Here is an 18,879-nt window from a genome sequence, read left to right as displayed (position 1 = left end):
ACAGGCGGGTGCTGAAAGAGGGGGCAGAGACCACCCTACAGGCGGGTGCTGAAAGAGAGGGTAGAGACTACCCTACAGGCGGGCACTGAAAGAGAGGGTAGAGACTACCCTACAGGCGGGCACTGAAAGAGAGGGCAGATACCGCCCTACAGGCAGACACTGTGAGTGATTGCACCGGCCTCCATGGGCCCCTCCTTTTGTCTTCTCCAGAGGGCTGCCCTCAGGCACCGCACTAGCAATGCACCACCTTTTAGTGGCACACTGTCACATAATGTGGTACACTGTCACATACTATAGGAGCCAATTTCAATTGCTTAAGCATTGTGCCCCAAGAGTGCACCCACCACACCTAAGGCCTGAGAGGGGTGTGAAGCTCTGGTGCTGTGTGTGGTGTGGATCATGGTGACCATCATCTCTTGCAGCCAGGACTTTAAGTGGGATGGAAAAGGTGGGGAGCATCTAAAATGGGAATTGGCAAAGCAGAGTATTTAGGAAACCTTTCTAAGAGGCTTCATCTACATAATTATGGGCGTGGCTTAAAACATGAAAACCAAAATACTGCACTTTACAGAGCATGCTACCTGGTCAGCATTTGGGTGCCTCTGTCAGTTGTATGTTACTGAATTCAGACCTACAACACAACAACATACACACTTTACAAAGCCTCTCCTCTTCTCTTCTGGTCCCCTTTATCCTCACCTTTTCCTTCCTCCCTTCACCTTTCCTTTCTTACCTCCCTCCCTGAAGCTTTCCTTGCTTCCTTATTTTAATCCACCCTTCTGTCCAGCCACCATTCTAATGGTTCCAAAACTCCCAAATGCTCTCTCCTTCAAAATACTTTCCCAAAAAATACTGTAACATTTACCACAAACCCCTAATTCCATCTACTGGGCACTTCTTCTCAGGTCCGAGGACTCGAATTAAGGGTCGCCGTCGGCAGCATCTCCTGCCACAGCCCTTGCTTCCCCAAGTCTCAGACCACGATGATGGTGGCAGAAACACAAACCAAACAAGAAACTAAGAGACATCTTTAATTTCTGCAGGCTCACATCTTGCCCTTCTGCTGGCCCCTTCCTCAGAAGAAGGAAGCAAGTGAGGACTGAAGGATGGAACCAGTGCTCAACCCTGTGATTTCATGGCCCTTCCGCTTCCGTTCTCGTGAATCAGCATCCATGCCCACCTCCGATGCACACATACATGCCCACATGATACCCACTACACACATGTCTAAAGGGTTAACACAGACACACTCTAAAAAAAGAATGTAAAAAGTAAATGGAAGCATAGTCAGAAGCCAGATGATCTCTGCTCCGCAGGAGGGCCTAAACTCTAACCTAAGATGCTGTGCCACACTGCAAACCCCCTCATTTGCTGAGCACTCACACATACATACACCTGGGGCACCCAGCCTGGCACAGCTCTAAGAGCCGGGCACCTGCTCCTGTGCTCTGAGGCGACAGAGCGAATGATCGGATTTGTTAACGCTGAGTGAAAGCTTGTGCTTAGAACCTCTAAGCCTCTGTCTGAAATGTAGACCAAAATTAAAATCAATAGTGAAACAATCAATACAGAAAAAAAGAAGTGGGACCATATTTCACAGCCCTTGAGACAGCACGTTTGACTTAGGAGATGTTGTTCATTTGGTTTGGAAGCGGTGGACCCTGAAAGGCTGCAATGATTGGCTGTCCTGTCCTCCATGATCAGACTCATCTGGAAAATTGATTATGGGACACAGCCAACGAGTGTCCTTGAAGGTGAAAGGCTCCTGCGAAATATGCTGCAGACTCCTCTGTAGAAAGATATCACCCTCTGCAAGAAATGCTGAGGGAGAAAGACCTGGGAGCTTATTTTTGGTTCTAGAAGTGGCACACAATAATTCATTCTCTGCTTGCAAGATTTTGGTGCTTAAAAATTACTTGACATGTTCAGTTTTAAAAACATATCAGGTTGATAGCACTTAAAATTCCATGGAAATTTAAGACCCTCTATGCTTTTTGTGCATTCAGGGGTGGACCGTCCTTTTAGCAGGCTTTCCAGAGGGTGTCCTAGAAGGTGACAGGGCTCCTACTAGATAGGTCTTGATCGTCTGTGGGGTAAACTATAAGGGCTGAGAAGATGCTTCTACTTGCATCAGAGGAAGATATGAATGACCTGTTGCAGGAGCAGATACCTCCTCACATTCAGAGTAGTAAGCTGGCAAGAGTGCAGGATTGGCAGGCAGGTGTCAACCCTGTGGGCTTCTCAGAGTGTTATAGATGGGTAACACCTGTAGGGGTCCTGAGACAGAGTCACCCACATCTTAATTCTGAGAATAGAGAATACTAGCTACCCTCATCCATATCTGTCCCCACCAAGGGTTGGTAATTGTGTCCACAGCACATTAGCATGTTACCCATGTAAGCAAGTGCTTCGGCGCTATAAAAATGCTGCAATACAATACAATAGGTTACACACTTATGTGCATGGGTATCACTTTTCCCTAAACTGGCTCTGCTAGTTGTGAGCTGGGATGTGAATACAAAAGTTGTGAGTTGGGTGCTCAGGGATAATAGTCATTTGGCACAATTCAAGAAGATAAGATAAAAGTGGAAATTAGTTTGAAATTGGTGAATTTTCCTCACCCAAGATATTTTAATTATGCTTGGCAAACATTTAGCAATTTCTTTCATTCCGTAAAATATAGAATTTCAGAATTGCTGTCTGTAGGAAATTGGGCTATTAGTTATGCAGGGAGTGAGGCCTGTGTAAATGATAGGTCCACACTCTCTCAGGGTAGTGAAACAGAGCAGTCAAAGGCCTACTCTGGGGAGGTGGTGTGGGCTAGTAAACACCATTTGCTGGCACGCAATAGTCACACTCAATAAATGATTATCCAGTCAGTGTTTTCTCTTTAGAAAAAGGAAAAGTACATTCATTACACACACACACAGCTAAATACTACACATTAATTTACAAATACATACATAAGGCATAGTGCAAATACTTTAGATGACATTATGACATCACATATGACCCCTAAAGAGGCATGGCCCTCAAAATCACCATACCTCCATCTATACAAGATACCACATCACAATACAGGGGGTATCACTTTAGATAAACCAGTCCAATTGGATTTTACATGAACAACAAACCTAATGTTAAAAACACCATCATTTTGTAAAATGCAATAACCATGTGTAAATGCAATAATTAATATCAATAAAGCATATTACTCTTGATCAGTAATCACTGTCAACATTATTATATCAATAAAGATTTTCGAAATTAATATAACATGCATCAGTGTGTTTTTATATACTTTCAGGCCACATAAAATGTAACCGTAACAACAGCTGCTACAGGGTGCCACTTTCAGGCCATGTAATATGAAGCCTTTGAACCAGCCCCTTAGGGGCCCTCCAATTCCATGTGTCTTCTTTTTATACCTTCAGACCACATAAAATGTAGCCATAAAGCTAGCCCTTAGAAGACACAACAATCCCAGCTGCAGAGCAGAAGCCCCAGCCTTCAGAGTGCTTTACAAAAATAAATATAGAAATCCTGGAGGGGTGATGGATTTCTCGACCCTGCAAACGTCGGGTCACTTTTCTAAAATTAAGACCAGAGGAGCTGCTGCCCTCCTGCAGCCCCCAATCAGTGTTTAAGATCAGCTTGTTTTGGGGCCACCACAAAGGAAGAAACATTCAAATGAACGAGCCCCAGGCATTATGGGGTGCTCCAGCCTGGAGCAGTGAATATTTTAACAGTAGGTCTCCTGCTGTGCTCGGGAGCGCTTGCAGTCTTTCTCCAATAGTTTTTATTTGTGTTTTTCTGTTTTAAGCAGATACCACCAGTCCCACCGGGAACACCCCTAAGGCAGGCTTATGCGGTGGGGGCTACTGGTGAGCCACAAGGCCCCTGGACACCGGATGGCTCCCTTGCTCTGGGCCTTAATCCTCAGTCGGTGTGGGAGCCAGACGGTCTTCTTTCTCCCACCTGCGTCATATAGGCTGGATGCCAACTGTTGGGTATCCTCCTACCCCCAGACATGGGAACATGGTGGAGTAGGCACTCTCAGCGTCTCCTGTGCTGGGGGAGGTGTGCCGGGCCCCTGGATCTCCTCTGGCCTCGCTGGGCCACATAGCAGCAGCTTCGTCCTCAAGCAGATGGAGGCCCTGAGGACCTTAGAAGATGCGGGGAGCCTCACGCACGCCCCTACCCTGGGTGCAATACAGGAAAGCAGTCTTGTGCTGACCTACTGGCCCTATCCCACCATGGGGACACTTCATAAATGAGCAATGGAGCCACATGCACTTGATCCTTGCTGGGGGAGATCAAAGATCACCAGCCTTAAAATGACCATTACCCAGGCCCCTCAGGACAATTTGGATGATCCTCGGCTATTTTAGTTCTGGTCACGGGTTCTGTCCACCAACAGCAGTTCCAGCAGACTTTCTGGCTCCCTTTCCCAGCTTTCCTCCTGGTCTTAGGCTCTGGATACAGAGGTCCAGATCTTTCCCCCAACAAAGGGTGTAGGGGGACCTGCCTCACTAGCCCTTGGAGAGACTCACTGGTCCTGAGGTTAAGTGGGGCAGAGCCCTTGGTCCTTTTGGGCACCATGGGGTTTCTCCTGCTAGCTGTCACAGTCCCATTGTCCAGCAGCAAAAAATACAAACAACCCGTGTGCCAAAGTTTTTAAACGGGGATGGAAGATTCTACCAGCTAGGCACCCCGGGCCAATCCTAGGTTGCCACATCACCTCTCCACCCCTGTCACAACCCCCCTGCACAGCATGCTGGGACAGTTCTAGATCATCTAGGAGTCACTGGTCACATCTGCTTTTCAGAGCCTCAGCTTTGCCCCACGTTGACATCACTGCCAGGATCTTTCCCACCGAAACTTCAAAGAGGACCCCCCCGTGTTGGCTGCAATTGTCGGGGCTCCCTCGTCTGTTCAGTCGACCTGGGTTATAAACAGCCCTGGTAGAGTGTGACGGGTAATTAGCAGATGCAGACTCATCCCCACCCCTTCCTTCTCAGGAGCGGAGGGAACTACTGTTCATTTCTCCATTTGTCTATATGTACAATGTACAGTTTGTATATGGGTACAATAAGGAGTCACGCTGATTTTACCTATGAGGCCTCCTAATATTATAAAGCCTATCCCAGGTCAATATCTAACCCTGAAGAGTCCCGCGTGCGCCAGGCTACCTGTGCGCAGTTACTGGGCTGAGTACGATACTAGTCTCACACATGCAGTCCACACGTGTGTGCACCTGTTAATGTGTAACCAGCCAAGTGCCCCTTAACCTTGCTGCGTCACAGCAGCCTTATCTTTAAAGATGGACACTGGCGATAATCATGGGCCATCCATTTGACATGTAACTACCGTGCATGTGACACTCGCCCACATTAAAAAGTCCAAAACTGGATGATCCAAAAAGCAAACTTTCTGGGCATATTAAATGGGTGGAACCCATTTTGCAAAACTGTCACTGTACAATGAATTTTAAAAAACAGGAATCTAGCGATAGCTTGCTCATTCTATCAGGTATACCACGGAACCTAGGATTATAGCATTTCTTCTCTTGCTCCGTGATGCAATGCAGAGAGCACATGTTCTCTGCATTGTTTCTCTTATTCCACAATGCATTTAATAGAACAATACACTTCAGCATTGCCTCTCTTAATCCACAATGCATACTATAGAACAAGAATTCCAGCATTACTTCACTCATGTTCAATGCATGTTATTGAAGATACATCTGCTGATATCTTACTCATTGTACAAAATATTCCAGAGAACCTAGAATTCTAGCATTACCTCTCTCATTCCACAATTAAGGTAACTAGATTTTCAGGATCACATCTCCCATTCCATATTACATTCAAGAGAATGTAAAATCCTAGCATTACCTCTTGCTCCACAATACATTCCTTCAAAAGTAGAATCCTGTTGTTACATCTCTTATTCCACAATCCATATCTTAGAACATGGAATTCCAGCATTACTTTCCTATTCCACAATGCATTCCTTTGCACAGAGAATGCCAGCATTACTTCTCCTCTTCCACAATGCGTTCCAGGAAAAAAACAATTTGCATAAACCGGTCTTGGTGAAGGGATTTCCACCAAGCCCGGTTCATCATGGTCTTACATCACAATGACATTTACCAAGGTACTGAATCCACCTTGCCGACTAATATGGTCATATTTTTGTGTTTTTGCATGGGTCACATAGAAGTGACCTGATGGCACCCTTACCCTCATCCTCTTTTAGTCCCATTCTATTTGTTTTGGGTCTCCCACCAGTCTACCTGTGCCCCCGCCCGTCCCTTCTACAAAATGTATTGTGGAATCAGAGCTCTTGTGCTTGAATGATGTAAACAGCTGGCAGAGTTCTATATTCCAAGGAAAAGACTGTGGAATGAGTAAAGTAAGGCTGGAATTCTTCGTTCGAAGAAATGCATTGTGGGAGAGGAGAAGTAATGCTGAGATTCTAATGTTTGAAATAATTTAATTCAATTAATAAATTCTTATATGGTGCATGGCTACCAGAAGGCCTCCCAGCATTAAAACAGGTTACCAGCCGCACCACGGACAAAGTCCTAAACAGCCACGTTTTCAAAGCCTTACGAAAGGACAATTTGTGGTTTAACAAATCATACTAACACAAAAATACATATAATTTTTTATTACTATTCAAAATGATCATTAAGTGCACTGAAGTCTGTGTGAAACAGCCAGTTCTTAAAGGGGCCATACACTGTGGAGAAAAAGCAGATGTCTTTATCTAGTCCTGGATCGCTGACTCCAATAATAGACATTGTAGACCAGTGATTCCCAACCTGTGGTCTGGGGATCCCTGGGCACCCACAAAGCCTTCGCAGGGGCGCCGTGACTGCTTAGAAAATTAAATAATATTAACAGATTAATAAAGTGTATATAAACAAAGTAACTAAATGTACAATTCAACATTTTAAAACCTACTGTAACTGTCAAGGAATTTGGATTTGGAGGCTAAAAATAAAATTAGTATCCTCAGATTAATTTGGGGGAGCAGTGCAGGAGCATCAACGGGATATAGTAGAGACAATGGCCCTCATTCTGACCTTGGTGGGCGGCGGAGGCCGCCCGCCAAAGTCCCGCCGTCAGGTTACCGTTCCGCGGTCGAAAGACCGCGGCGGTAATTCTGACTTTCCCGCTGGGCTGGCGGGCGGTCTCCTTCAGACCGCCAGCCAGCCCAGCGGGAAAGAGGCTTCCACGATGAAGCCGGCTCGGAATCGAGCCGGCGGAGTGGAAGCTGTGCGACGGGTGCAGTTGCACCCGTCGCGTATTTCACTGTCTGCGCAGCAGACAGTGAAATACATGTAGGGGCCCTCTTACGGGGGCCCCTGCAATGCCCATGCCAGTGGCATGGGCACTGCAGGGGCCCCCAGGGGCCCCGCGACCCCCCCTACCGCCATCCGGATCTCGGCGGTCCGACCGCCGGGATCTGGATGGCGGTAGAGGGGGTCGGAATCCCCGCGGCGGTGCAGCAAGCTGCGCCGCCGCGGAGGATTCAATGGGGCCGCGGTACACTGGCGGGACCCCGCCAGTGGTGCCGGTCCGACCGCGGCTTTACCGCCGCGGTCGGAATCCCCATTGGAGCACCGCCGGCTTGTCGGCGGTGCTCCCGCGGTCCTCCGCCCTGGCGGTCAAAGACCGCCAGGGTCAGAATGAGGGCCAATGTGTGGATTTCATTGAATTTAAAAAAGCTCCAACTTTCCTCTTAAAATTTATTTTTTTATTTTTAATTTTTTCAATTTATATTTATTTGCAAACTAAGTAAAATGTGTTATCGTTTGTGAACGTGTTTGATGAATGCTTGTTTCTGTATTTTTGCATATTGTTTTGCATTTGAATTCATCAAAAATGTTTAGTCCAGGGTCCCTGACTTCCAGTAATGACTCAGTGGGGGTCCCCGGATTCCAATAATGATTCAGTGGGGATCTCCGGGTTCCAGTGATGATAAGGTAGGGGTCCACAGAAGTCAAAAGGTAAAGAACCACTGTTCTAGACTGTTGCTTTGTTTGATGATGTCAGCTGAGGTTTTGAGTCCTATTGTGGCATCAAGCACCGGATAGCCCCTTTAACACAAGATCCAGACCGATGAGTTCCCCAAACATGCTCTGTTCACCTAGCAGTCCAGACCATAGGATGAGCAGTGCTGAGAGAATAATGAACTCACTTACTGTCCTCCCTCCTTGTTGAAGGCACAGGCCAGGGCCACCACCTGCGTGGTGGCCCTGCTGATGACGGGCACACACAGCATGGAGTACACCTGGAAGCCCAGCATGTTGTTCAGCTGTCTGTGTTCTTCCTGGAAAACAGAAAGGTGGCATTAGAGCACAGGAATGACCACAAATTCCAGGAGTGTTGGGAGGGAGGGGTCTCCTATCAACAACTCAAGGAAGGAAAACAAAACATGTCCATGGATGATAAAAGTTGAGGCTGATGTTCCAGCGGGATGTGGATCTGTATCAGGCTACTTGGCGATTTAAATTTACTCAAAGAGCTGCATGTGTTTGTGCTGCCGCTTGTAATAGGTGTTATGCAGGTTGAGAGCTTGTCCTGAGCAATATCAAGAGGGCATTCGCCTCATTTGCAAGGGAAATAGCAACAAGCAAATGAGGAAATTATCAAGGCATGCACAATCGCACAATACCCTTGAGGATGCAGTATATGTGCAGACAGAACTACTCATGGGTATGAGGGGTTGAGAGGGGCTCACCCACCCAAAAACATGATAATGGTAGGTTTGTTTTCTGCACAGTACCACAAATATGGTGATGTAATGGGATTTAATGGCAATATTCTGAGCACAAAATTGACCAATCAATTCACAAACATCTATACAAATTCTTCCTTTAGTTCTGCCTTTTCCTTTATATTTTCCACCCTGCACCTTCCAAGTAAATTCTCAGTTATACATAATGTCTGAGACTATCTGTGGGAGGGGTAGGTTACAAAGATGCTACAATCCCAGGACTCAGACAGCAGAGCTATCCCTTTGGGTAAGACAGAGCATGCAGGCTTGGACACAAGAGCTAGTGCTCAAGTAACAGAGGCCTCCTAAGATGTCAAGACAGCTTCCATGTACTTTATGTTATGTCAATCTAACAGGCCCAGGCCTCATAAAGCAGCAGCCAAGACCACTTATTTGATAAAAACAGTACAAATACAGACAATGAATTGCTTCCATATAAGTAGTGAAATAACATCCAAAGCAGAAAGTGCTCTCTGGCATCACAAAATTTACAGTTGCCGGCAAGAAGGGTTCCCAACTCTGCATTAATTATCAACTTTAAATGTATCAGCTTGCCATGTCCTTCAGACGCAAGCGGTTTTGCCTACACGCTAAATATTAGATGCTACATGTTCATTTTTGCTAAATGAGATTATCTGTTCTTGAACACCACCTGTACATTTCCAAAGAATGCACACATTTTGATCCTACATACTTGCCTTTCATTAGAGTAAACTGCCCCCTAAACAAAATCTTCTAATTGTCTATTATCAGTATGTTTGTGGCAACCTATTAGATTTCTTTTTAAGAAATATGTGTTTGATTGGGAAATATTAGGTTGCCATTTTATTCAGTACTCACAGGTACCAGAGCCCAGCCAGGACTGATTTTCTGTATCACATGCCAATGTTTCACATTCACATGCTAGGTATGACTAGCAGGGCCCCACTGTACCCACCAGATGTCATGGACGCAATTCATCTGCCATGGATGTCCAGCAGAGGTTGTCAATGCTGAATTCACTAATGATTATTCATGTATTCTGAGTGTTCAATTTGCATAGAAAATGAATTAACATAGAGAAAAATAATGCACCATTTGAAGGTGCGACTACCAGAGTGGCCGCCAAAGTTCACGAAGTGTACTTATTAATGGCTTATTAATATGAAATGTTAAGCTTATGTTTGATCAATATAGCAATATGTCATATTAAGGGTTGTGCATTATGCATTAGCTTTATTAATTGTAGGCCTTAACTTAGCGAGGTCTTGGCCTAGTTGCGCGGCCTCATGTCAAACTGCATTTCTTAGGCGTTTTATAAAATGGATGTTTAGAGAATTAAACTATGATTCTCCCCTGTACTGATCAAGTGCTCGTAGCTAAAAGTCTTTCTCATGAGAAACTGCTTGCTAGAAGATGCTGTACTTGCTAGTGAAACAATATATATTGGGATGTGTACGACTGACCTTTCCAGGAGTAGACAATGGATGCATTGACTGGAGTATGAGCTGCAACAATATTGATACCTGACGAGCTGAATGACGAGAGCGGGAGAAGAGGAGCCAATCAACGACATGTAAACTATGTAGTAGTAAGATTTTAGATTTGAGGTTTTAGTTTTATTTGACTAAGGTGTGAACATGTGATCCCCTGACCAATTAGGATGTGAGAAGTAGTTTTAGGAAATCTAACTTAGCCGGACTGCACTGAGAGGAAGACGCCATTTGCCCATTTTTCTGTTTGCCATAAGGCTATTATTTTTTTGACCGTCCTTAGAAGAGACGCATTTAACTTTACTGCTTAAAGAGACTTTGCTTTTCCTGAACTTTAATACGGAATCCTGATGCCTTGCTGACCAAACTGATGTCCTATTAATGAAGGCTGTCACAGCTTGCTGAACCACAAGGTACAAGACAATGTCAGTGATTGTTATGTCTATTTGCTTTTGTTTCTAGGTACCAACCGATATTTTGATAAAGCCATAGTTAGATTTTTTTCCAAACTTGTGTGACTAAAATGTTTTGCATGACGCCCAAACATGCTATTCCAATCTGATATTAGTTAGGGTTCTCAGTACCAAAGATTGCTACATGTAATAACAGTTGATGTATTTCCTTTGCTGAACCTAAATGTATGTAATATCATTTGCGCAGTTATTCCTGCTATTAATTTGGAGTGTAGCCTTAGAATGACTAGTGGCTCAAGCTTTGATTAGATTGCAATCCTTTCACCGCTTTGGTCAGCCAGTGTTGTTTTTGTATTTTTATCATTTGATTTTGAGACTATGTTACGTGACATCAGCATTGTTAATATAGGGAAATAAACATTCTAACTCTTACATAAAAGGTATGGTTATTCATGACTGCATGGTCATGGTGAGTGGAAATTACGGACTCGTATTGATTATTGATGTCATTGATTGTTATGGTTATTGATTTGCATTTGTACGGGATTCATGGTGGGAAAAACTCGAAGCGCACTCAAAAGGTCCATCAGCCTATTTGCGTCTCCCTTGTAAGTTTACTTAATAAGGTCTGAGGCGCTAACAAGGTCAAGAATAGCCACCATTAAACTTGAGTCATTAGTACGCCAAGAATATACACCACCAGACCTATGATGCTCACCGTAAGACCAGAGAAAGCCGCAAAGTGCTAAGGATGGACACATATTATGTCGTCACCATTTTAATAGCTGGGTCTCGTGGATGGGTGGACTAAATAAATCTAGGGAAAATATTGTGTTAGGCCTTATCATCTCAGATTTGAACGCTGGTGGCTCAACTCAGGTTTTTATCCTCTTTTGGTTGACAAGCAAATTCGTTTGAGGTGTTCCTATGTGTGCCACATGTTACGTTACCTTAGTTTACCACTGCCTTGCCACGGAAGGCCAATATTACTCCAATGTGCGATGACTGCCACTATGCCAGGAATGGCACCTTTTACCCCAACTACAACCACTATTGTGCTTCTCATGGCCATTCATCTGCCAAGTATGGCAACCATAAAAACTATGATTGCTTCCAGTATGCAAGTCCTGACAGGCTAGAAATGCAGCTTCCAAGAGGAGGTCACGTGCACCACAGCACACGAGTCTCCACTAGGCATGGGCCTCCATTAGGACGATAGCACATTTAGACCTATGCACAAGCCTTTAGCTAACAGGGACTCAGGAAAGGTCTGGGGACCCTCTCCATTTTTTTATTGCAGGCAAAGAATGAATCCTTTTTTATATCATCTTAGGGTTTGTTTAAGGGAGAGGGGATCTATCATGCCCTTACGCAGGATCAGTGTAGGAAACCATAGGGAGGCATACCTGAAGCAATCAGTAGCACTCCTTTATGTGTCCCACAACACCTTTTGGAAAAGAGTCATGTAGCACAAGGCCTGTCAGACTCCACATCTGGTGAAGCACTTTTCACAGGTCTTCCACCAAGAAAAATGGCATACACCTCTCATGCAGAACAAAAGGTCTCCCTAAATGAGTATTCAAAACCTTAACTTTTTAAAGACACCCCACAGATCCTTTGAGAACACCAAAGAGGACACCTCCTCCCCTGCACCAAGTGGACTTAGAAGTAAAGCAAGAACCTCAGATGGCAACATGACAAACGCGGGTGGGCATTGTCCACTGACGCATCCACAGATATTTATTAATGTTGTTACATATTCTGTACATATCTTATATTTGCTCTTAAATGCCATGTTGGGGTCACAGAGATGGCCAATGGGGATCTGTGTTCTACACACTTCTCCTTAAGTTGTTATGGCATTTAGCACATTCATATACTATTATTAACCGTTTTATTCCACAAGGGTGTTGCAATAGAATTGAACTGAGTGACACCGCTCTCTACACCAACTTGTACTTTTTTTTCCCATTTCATGCTACTTCCTTGACCAGCCATGAGCAGCTGTCAGACACCCAGGCCCTCATTTCTGGGGAATTGGAACAGGGGAGCGCCACAAGTCTTCTTGCTAATTATGATGATTTGCTACTCCTATGTGTGATGCATTCTGCAGCACACACAGAAAGAGCAAAAGGACATTAATGATTGTCTATGTGCAGGAAGGTGTGCCTCCCTGCACATAAACAATCATTAAATAATTATGATGATTTGCTACTCCTATGTGTGATGCATTCTGCAGCACACATAGAAAGAGCAAAAGGGCATTAATGATTGTCTATGTGCAGGAATGTGTACCTCCCTGCACATAAACGCTAATTCCCTGTAATGCAGGCATCCTTGCACTATAGTGCAAGGGTGCCTGGGTAGGCGCTAGGCAGCTAAATTTAGCACCAGAGCTAGGGGAAACACAGGGGTGCGCTGTATTTTTGTAAATACGGTGCATCCTTGCGTTTCTGAAGTGACACAGCGACGCGCTACCAATTTTGGCGCAGCACCACGCCACTTTCTTGTAAATATGCCTCTTAATCTCCCTGTGCCTGTAATTCAGTGCTTTGAGACCCTCGAGATGATTTGCTGCACTTTACCGATCCTGGATTTATTTATCACCGTTAAGCCCTACTTTAAAGTGCGCATTAACCCCTTGCTTGCCGGGAACGTTGGAATCCTCCATTTGGATAGAGTAACATGGGACATATGTGAACATTACTTCACTGGACTAGTAGTCCCTACTTCATGGAAACGGCTCTAAGTTTCTGCTTTCTACATGGGAATCTTACATGTTCAAAATCATAGAGAATGTTTTGCCAATGGCCCTGGTATCATTGCTATTCAGATATTCCTTTTTTCATTGCATGATCAGTGTTTTCATTTGTGATTACCAGTTGCTTTAAGAGAATGCTCTTCTCATTGAAGGTTTATGTGTGATTGGCGTATCCTCTCTAGTGTTGTGTTGAGTATATTGTTTTGTTTACATCTGCTGCTTTGATTACAGTTTATATAGCAGAGATATTAATATTTGTGAGATACTATTAAAAGTGTTGTGTTCACAAACAACCTTGGCTGGCATTCATACTTTTTTGCAGCTGTGATAATCATGGTGTACCTTGCTTGCCAAACACACCTCCCTGGACTAAAACATTGACTGAAGTCCCACATTTACCTAGATGCTCAGGAGGCTTAGCTGACGCCATCTTTCTGTTGCAGAGTTGGGGTCCTGAGCTCTGATTTGCAAGGGGCCCTGAGTTTTCTCTAAAAGAGCCCTGAGGAAACATGTATCCATACACTAAGGATACATTGACCTGCCTAGTTTGCGACTAACAGAAGCTACTAAATGCATCAAGCTAAGGGCCAGATCTACATGAAAGTGGTGCATAAGTCCTGATGAGTCACTTTTCTTGCGTCGCCCTTAGTCCCACTGACATCACCGTGGTAGTTTTGTATTTACAATACAGTGCACCATGGCACACGTTAGCACAATAGTGTCGGAACTGATGAGGCTATTGTGGTGCTTTGCTGGTTTAGAGTCATTAATTATGGCACTCGACCAGCAAAGCACCCATAGGTAATTATGGGCCCATCACTTTAACACACGCAATGTGCAGGCGTTAAAAATGACGGAAAGAATGACGCAGTGAAATCTCATAGATTCCACTGCAACATTTTTTGCGGCCACCCCGCAGAGGAACGCCCCCCCTTGCATACATTATGCCTGGCGCAGGCATAATGTGGCACAAAGGGTTACAATGTGGTGCAATGCTAGCATTGTGCCACTTTGTAAATATGGGGCGTAAAAAATGCCTACCTAACGCCGCATTAGCGTCAAAACAAATGACGCTAATTTGGCACTAAATCTCTTTAAAAAGTTTCAAACTATTCACCTTCATTCATTATTTCATCGCTGCATCTATTGAAAGGCTCTTCTCAGGTATTCTGCAATCACAGTTGGCTGTGGATTAGGCTATATGGACTGCTTTGTGTCCCCTTAATGCAGCACCTATAGCCGCCAGATGCTGTGCCCCCACCTTCGTAATAGAAAATATGGGCTCTTAAGTGTTACAGCCACAGAGGGGCTATCTTTACACAATTATATCTACACAATAGGCTCATCTGAAAGTTGCATGGCTCTCGATTGTACATCCCTGGCAGGATCCCAAGGTGATTCCACTTGAAAATAGGACATTTCTTGCCAGCTCAATTACCTGCGCCCACATGAGTCTGCAGTTTACCATGACCTGGAAGGATTTCGCTTCAGCAGCTTCCGAGAGATAAACACGTGAGACTGCTGTATATTTCTACGACCTCCGTTTCGATTCCCTCTGTATTTGTGTGTTAGTTAAATAGTACCCTGGGACGTCCTTTTATTTGCAGGGTATTTTTCGACTGGTAAATTTGACCAAATTCAACCTGCTGAATTTTTTTGAGAGAAATATCCCGCTGTTGGAATTTACCAAGAAACTCATAATCCTGAAACCCATCCAAATGTGCATGTGTGCTAGAATGTTATGACACATTTGTAACGAAGGCTGCGACTAAATGGCTCCCAGCCAGGGGCGGCTCCTCTGTTAGGGCGGAGGAGCGTCGCCCTTCACCCCCCGCCAGCAGTGGCAGCTGCAAATCCTTTACAAGAAAATTATAACAAACTCTGTTTATTATCGTTTTCTTGTAAAGGGGCGGGGCCACCGGGGTGACGAGCAGTGAGTGGGAGTGCACAGCACTCCCCCTCAGCGCGCATGTATGTTTGGCCAGCCGTCTCGGGCTGGCCAAACACACAGTAGGCTCTCAGCACAGTTGCCGGACTGGAGAGAGCATGCAAAGGCTCCCAGTCTGCCTGGAAGCGCCCCGGTTGGGCACTCTCCGCCAATCCTCACGCTGCTCTTAACGGCATCAGGATTGGCCGAAGGGCAAGATGGGAGCCTGTGCCTGCAGACTGCAGTAGAGGAGACGGAGGAGCGGAGTGACAAGGCAGCATGCAGTAATGTGGTTCTTTTTTAATTAATGTAATTTTTATTCCCCCCTCCCTCCTCCGTGTGCTGCCCCGCCCCTTTCGCCCCCGCAAGCCGCGACTGCTCCCAGCAGTGCAATTTCTATTTTCTGCAGCTCTTACAACAGGCAGTGAAATGAGCACAGCTCCATTCATCCATCCCTTCATAAACACTTAACTGATTATTTTTGGAACGAATTACAGAAGTATAAAAAAGAAAGTTTTGTAACGTCCATTAAGAGCACTATCACAAGAGGCCTGAAGGAGGCGCAAGACTGCAATAAAATGCCTGGATTGGATCCTATTCAATAGGGGGAAGGTTCAACTTTCAGAATGTCACAGTTCTTAAGACTTTGAAAATCCTCACACCAAATCAACACACATGTAAGCTACCTTTACTCATGCATACCAGTTATTCATAATTACAACTTCACACGTTTTCCTGAGCTACACGTGCTAATGATACATTGTGTAAATTGCTGACACAAATATGATTCCCAGAGGCAAAAAGCATTTAGCTGTAGGTTTTGCTGCAGGATCTGTGCAGGGCACTATCAACCTGCTCAGTGCGAAGCAAAGGAAGTTGTTTCCACCACTTATTACAAGAGAGAAATATTCAAACAAATGTTTTGTGAAAGATCTAACCTAATTTGGAATTTGCTCCCAAAAGTCGGAGCAGGTGCAAGTTGTGCAGGCATAAACTACACGTTAAGTGTGTCACCTCAGAAAGGGGGGGGGCATGCCATTACCACGTTACCCTCATTCTCCGATGTCAGTATTTTCAAGGGGTGCCAAGTTGGCGTAGTGTTATAGCGAGGCTCTAAATGTGTACTATTTGCATTTTCATCATTTTTATTTTAGTGTGCTAAGTGCATAACACATACGCTTGTGTGCATTTTACACTTCTGTTTTTTTTTATGTAAAACGCATTTTACTCCTCCATTAAAAACACAAGTGCAGAAGGAATCATTACTTTTGGAAGTAATATCTCCTTAACATCTGGCACCACTGTACTGCGCTTAAGAGCGCAGATATTTAACAACCAGTTCACAATGCGCCCTAATTTAAATTTGCAGTGTTTTGCGTAACTTTCGCTACTCATAACACATCTTCGTATAGTTGTCAAGAAAAGTTACCCCCCCCCCAAAAAAAAATCTTATAAATGAGGCAATAGGCATTTCCTACCTCGTAAACCCACACTGCATGTGTATTTTTCGTCTGAGCCTGCCCTTATACTTTTGATGCCATAACTACTGAGCGGAATGCCACCAATCAGCGAGGCAACATAAGTGACGTATATATATTATATCCCTCCTCTTCAAGGTACTTCTAAACTCTGGTGTTAAAGACTCAAGCAACATGGAAGATCGTGGGATTGTCCCAGCATGGTCTGAATTAAATGCATAAAACTCAAATGAGAAAAAGCTTGTGAGACCAACTGGCAGCTCAACCCCCTGGTATGTCTGCACAGGGCAAAAGGTTATTAGTGACAAGGTAGCAGTCACGTGTGGTCACTGTACCTGAGCTAGGGTGGTTCTCCAAGAGTCCGGCATCTCCGTACTGTGCCAGCCGGCCCAGCTCATTTATGTATGTATGCAGGTGGTATTAGCATAGTGTGAATATGGGGCAGGGTGCATAGATGCTATCATTATTATTGAGCGGTTGTCTGGCTTCTAGGAGGTATATTTACAAGAAAGTGGCACATCCTTTCCTTTTAAATTACCCTCTTCTCCATTTCTCATCCTCAGTGTGCTTTTGCTCTCTAGGCACAACCTTCTCTAAATCACTTGCATGTTTGCCTTAATCTAAATTACTGTATTTCCGAGAATTGAACACAATTTATTTCAAAGACCTCTCCTTTATTGAAAGCCATCACCCGTAAATTAACAATGCATAACCTACTCGGGCTCATCTATTAGTCACACCAAACATCCTCCCCTTGAACTTGCATACCTGTTCCCCCCATCCCCTACCTCGCCCCCACTAATGATAACACATACATCCTATTAATTTAATCTACCACTTGGAAACTGGAGAGAATCATTGGAATGGTTTGGTTGAATGCAGAAGACCAGCCCCAGTAACACTGTAATAACCACTGACCCTGGGTTTCAGAGCAGCACGCTGCCCGGCATAAAGCGCTTCAACTCCTCATCCGGGAAAGTTAGCGCTATATAGGTGCGATTACAATTACAATAATGTTACAGTATTTTCAAAACCCTTCCTAGTCAAAAGTAAGACGTTTCTGAGCGTCTACTACACAAAAATACGACTAACTTTCACGCATACAGAGCTATTGTCAATTACATGGAAAGGGTTGTTCTTGACATTTGCGGGTTTTTTGACTCAAATCATTACCCCTTTGCTAACAATAAATATAAGAACAGCGAAATTGGATTTTATCCGAAGTCCTGCAGTAAAACATATACTTGTGTCGGGTGTACAAGGACAAATCTTCTATAAATAACAAGCCTTTCAGAGCAGCATGTTTGATTTCCTTGCATCGAGGCCTTCGGAAATGTTTGCTCCGGGTAAACAGCTCAGCAGAACGCGGATCCCAAGGTCAACAGGCGAGAGCGGGCAACGCTGGGCCTCCGTTTCCAGCAGCGGCAGGGAGCGGTGGTTCCCTCTTCTTCCACTTGAGGGCACTGTTGCAACACGTTCCTGACATCCCTTTTCACTGTACACTGCCCTTTACCCTGTGTTGAAAATTTCCAGATTTGTGCAGTACACATATTACAGGAGGGAGAAGTTTGATTTGAAAACTTCAGCTGAACGCTGACGTGTGTGCTACCTTCAGATCACAGCTATCTATGCTGGAGGGCCTGACAGAGACGTTCATCCTTCTAAGACTGATAATCTATTGAATTTGGTTAATTGTAGCTTCCATTGGTTTACAGCGCCATGAAACTCATGGTAGACATAAAGCCACAAGAGAGAACTAAAAAGATGGTAAAATGAGCAAGGTTCTGGCATAGCTGCCAAGTTTCCCAGGTCCATGCATGTTGAGCTGCCCCAGCCCAGCTTTTTTTCCTTTGAATTCTGGGACTTGTAGCCCTGTTTTATAATGAAATAAACAAGTCTACAGTTCCCAGAATCTAAAGAAAAAACCCGGACTGAAGTAGCACACCACTCATGGACCTGGGACATTTGGCAGGGCAGTGCTGATGTTGAGCAGTGCTGCACTTATTTCTACATTTACAGTCAAGTAAAAAACAAGTGG

At 44.6% G+C, this 18,879-nt stretch overlaps 1 protein-coding gene across 3 annotated transcripts in view; it reads right to left on the bottom strand.

The window, feature by feature from the left end:
• PDE2A (phosphodiesterase 2A) overlaps nt 1–18,879 on the bottom strand; it is a 1,588,440-nt gene that overhangs the window by 110,565 nt on the left and 1,458,996 nt on the right. For all 3 annotated transcript variants that reach the window (XM_069203789.1, XM_069203788.1, XM_069203790.1), the window contains one exon: nt 8,216–8,343. In XM_069203789.1, coding sequence (XP_069059890.1) covers nt 8,216–8,343 — 128 coding nt within the window. The remainder of the gene's footprint in view (nt 1–8,215; nt 8,344–18,879) is intronic.

The sequence above is a fragment of the Pleurodeles waltl genome, chromosome 8 (genome assembly GCF_031143425.1).
Source record: "Pleurodeles waltl isolate 20211129_DDA chromosome 8, aPleWal1.hap1.20221129, whole genome shotgun sequence".
Lineage (NCBI taxonomy): Eukaryota > Metazoa > Chordata > Amphibia > Caudata > Salamandridae > Pleurodeles > Pleurodeles waltl.
This window is presented reverse-complemented; position numbering and strand designations above follow the sequence as displayed.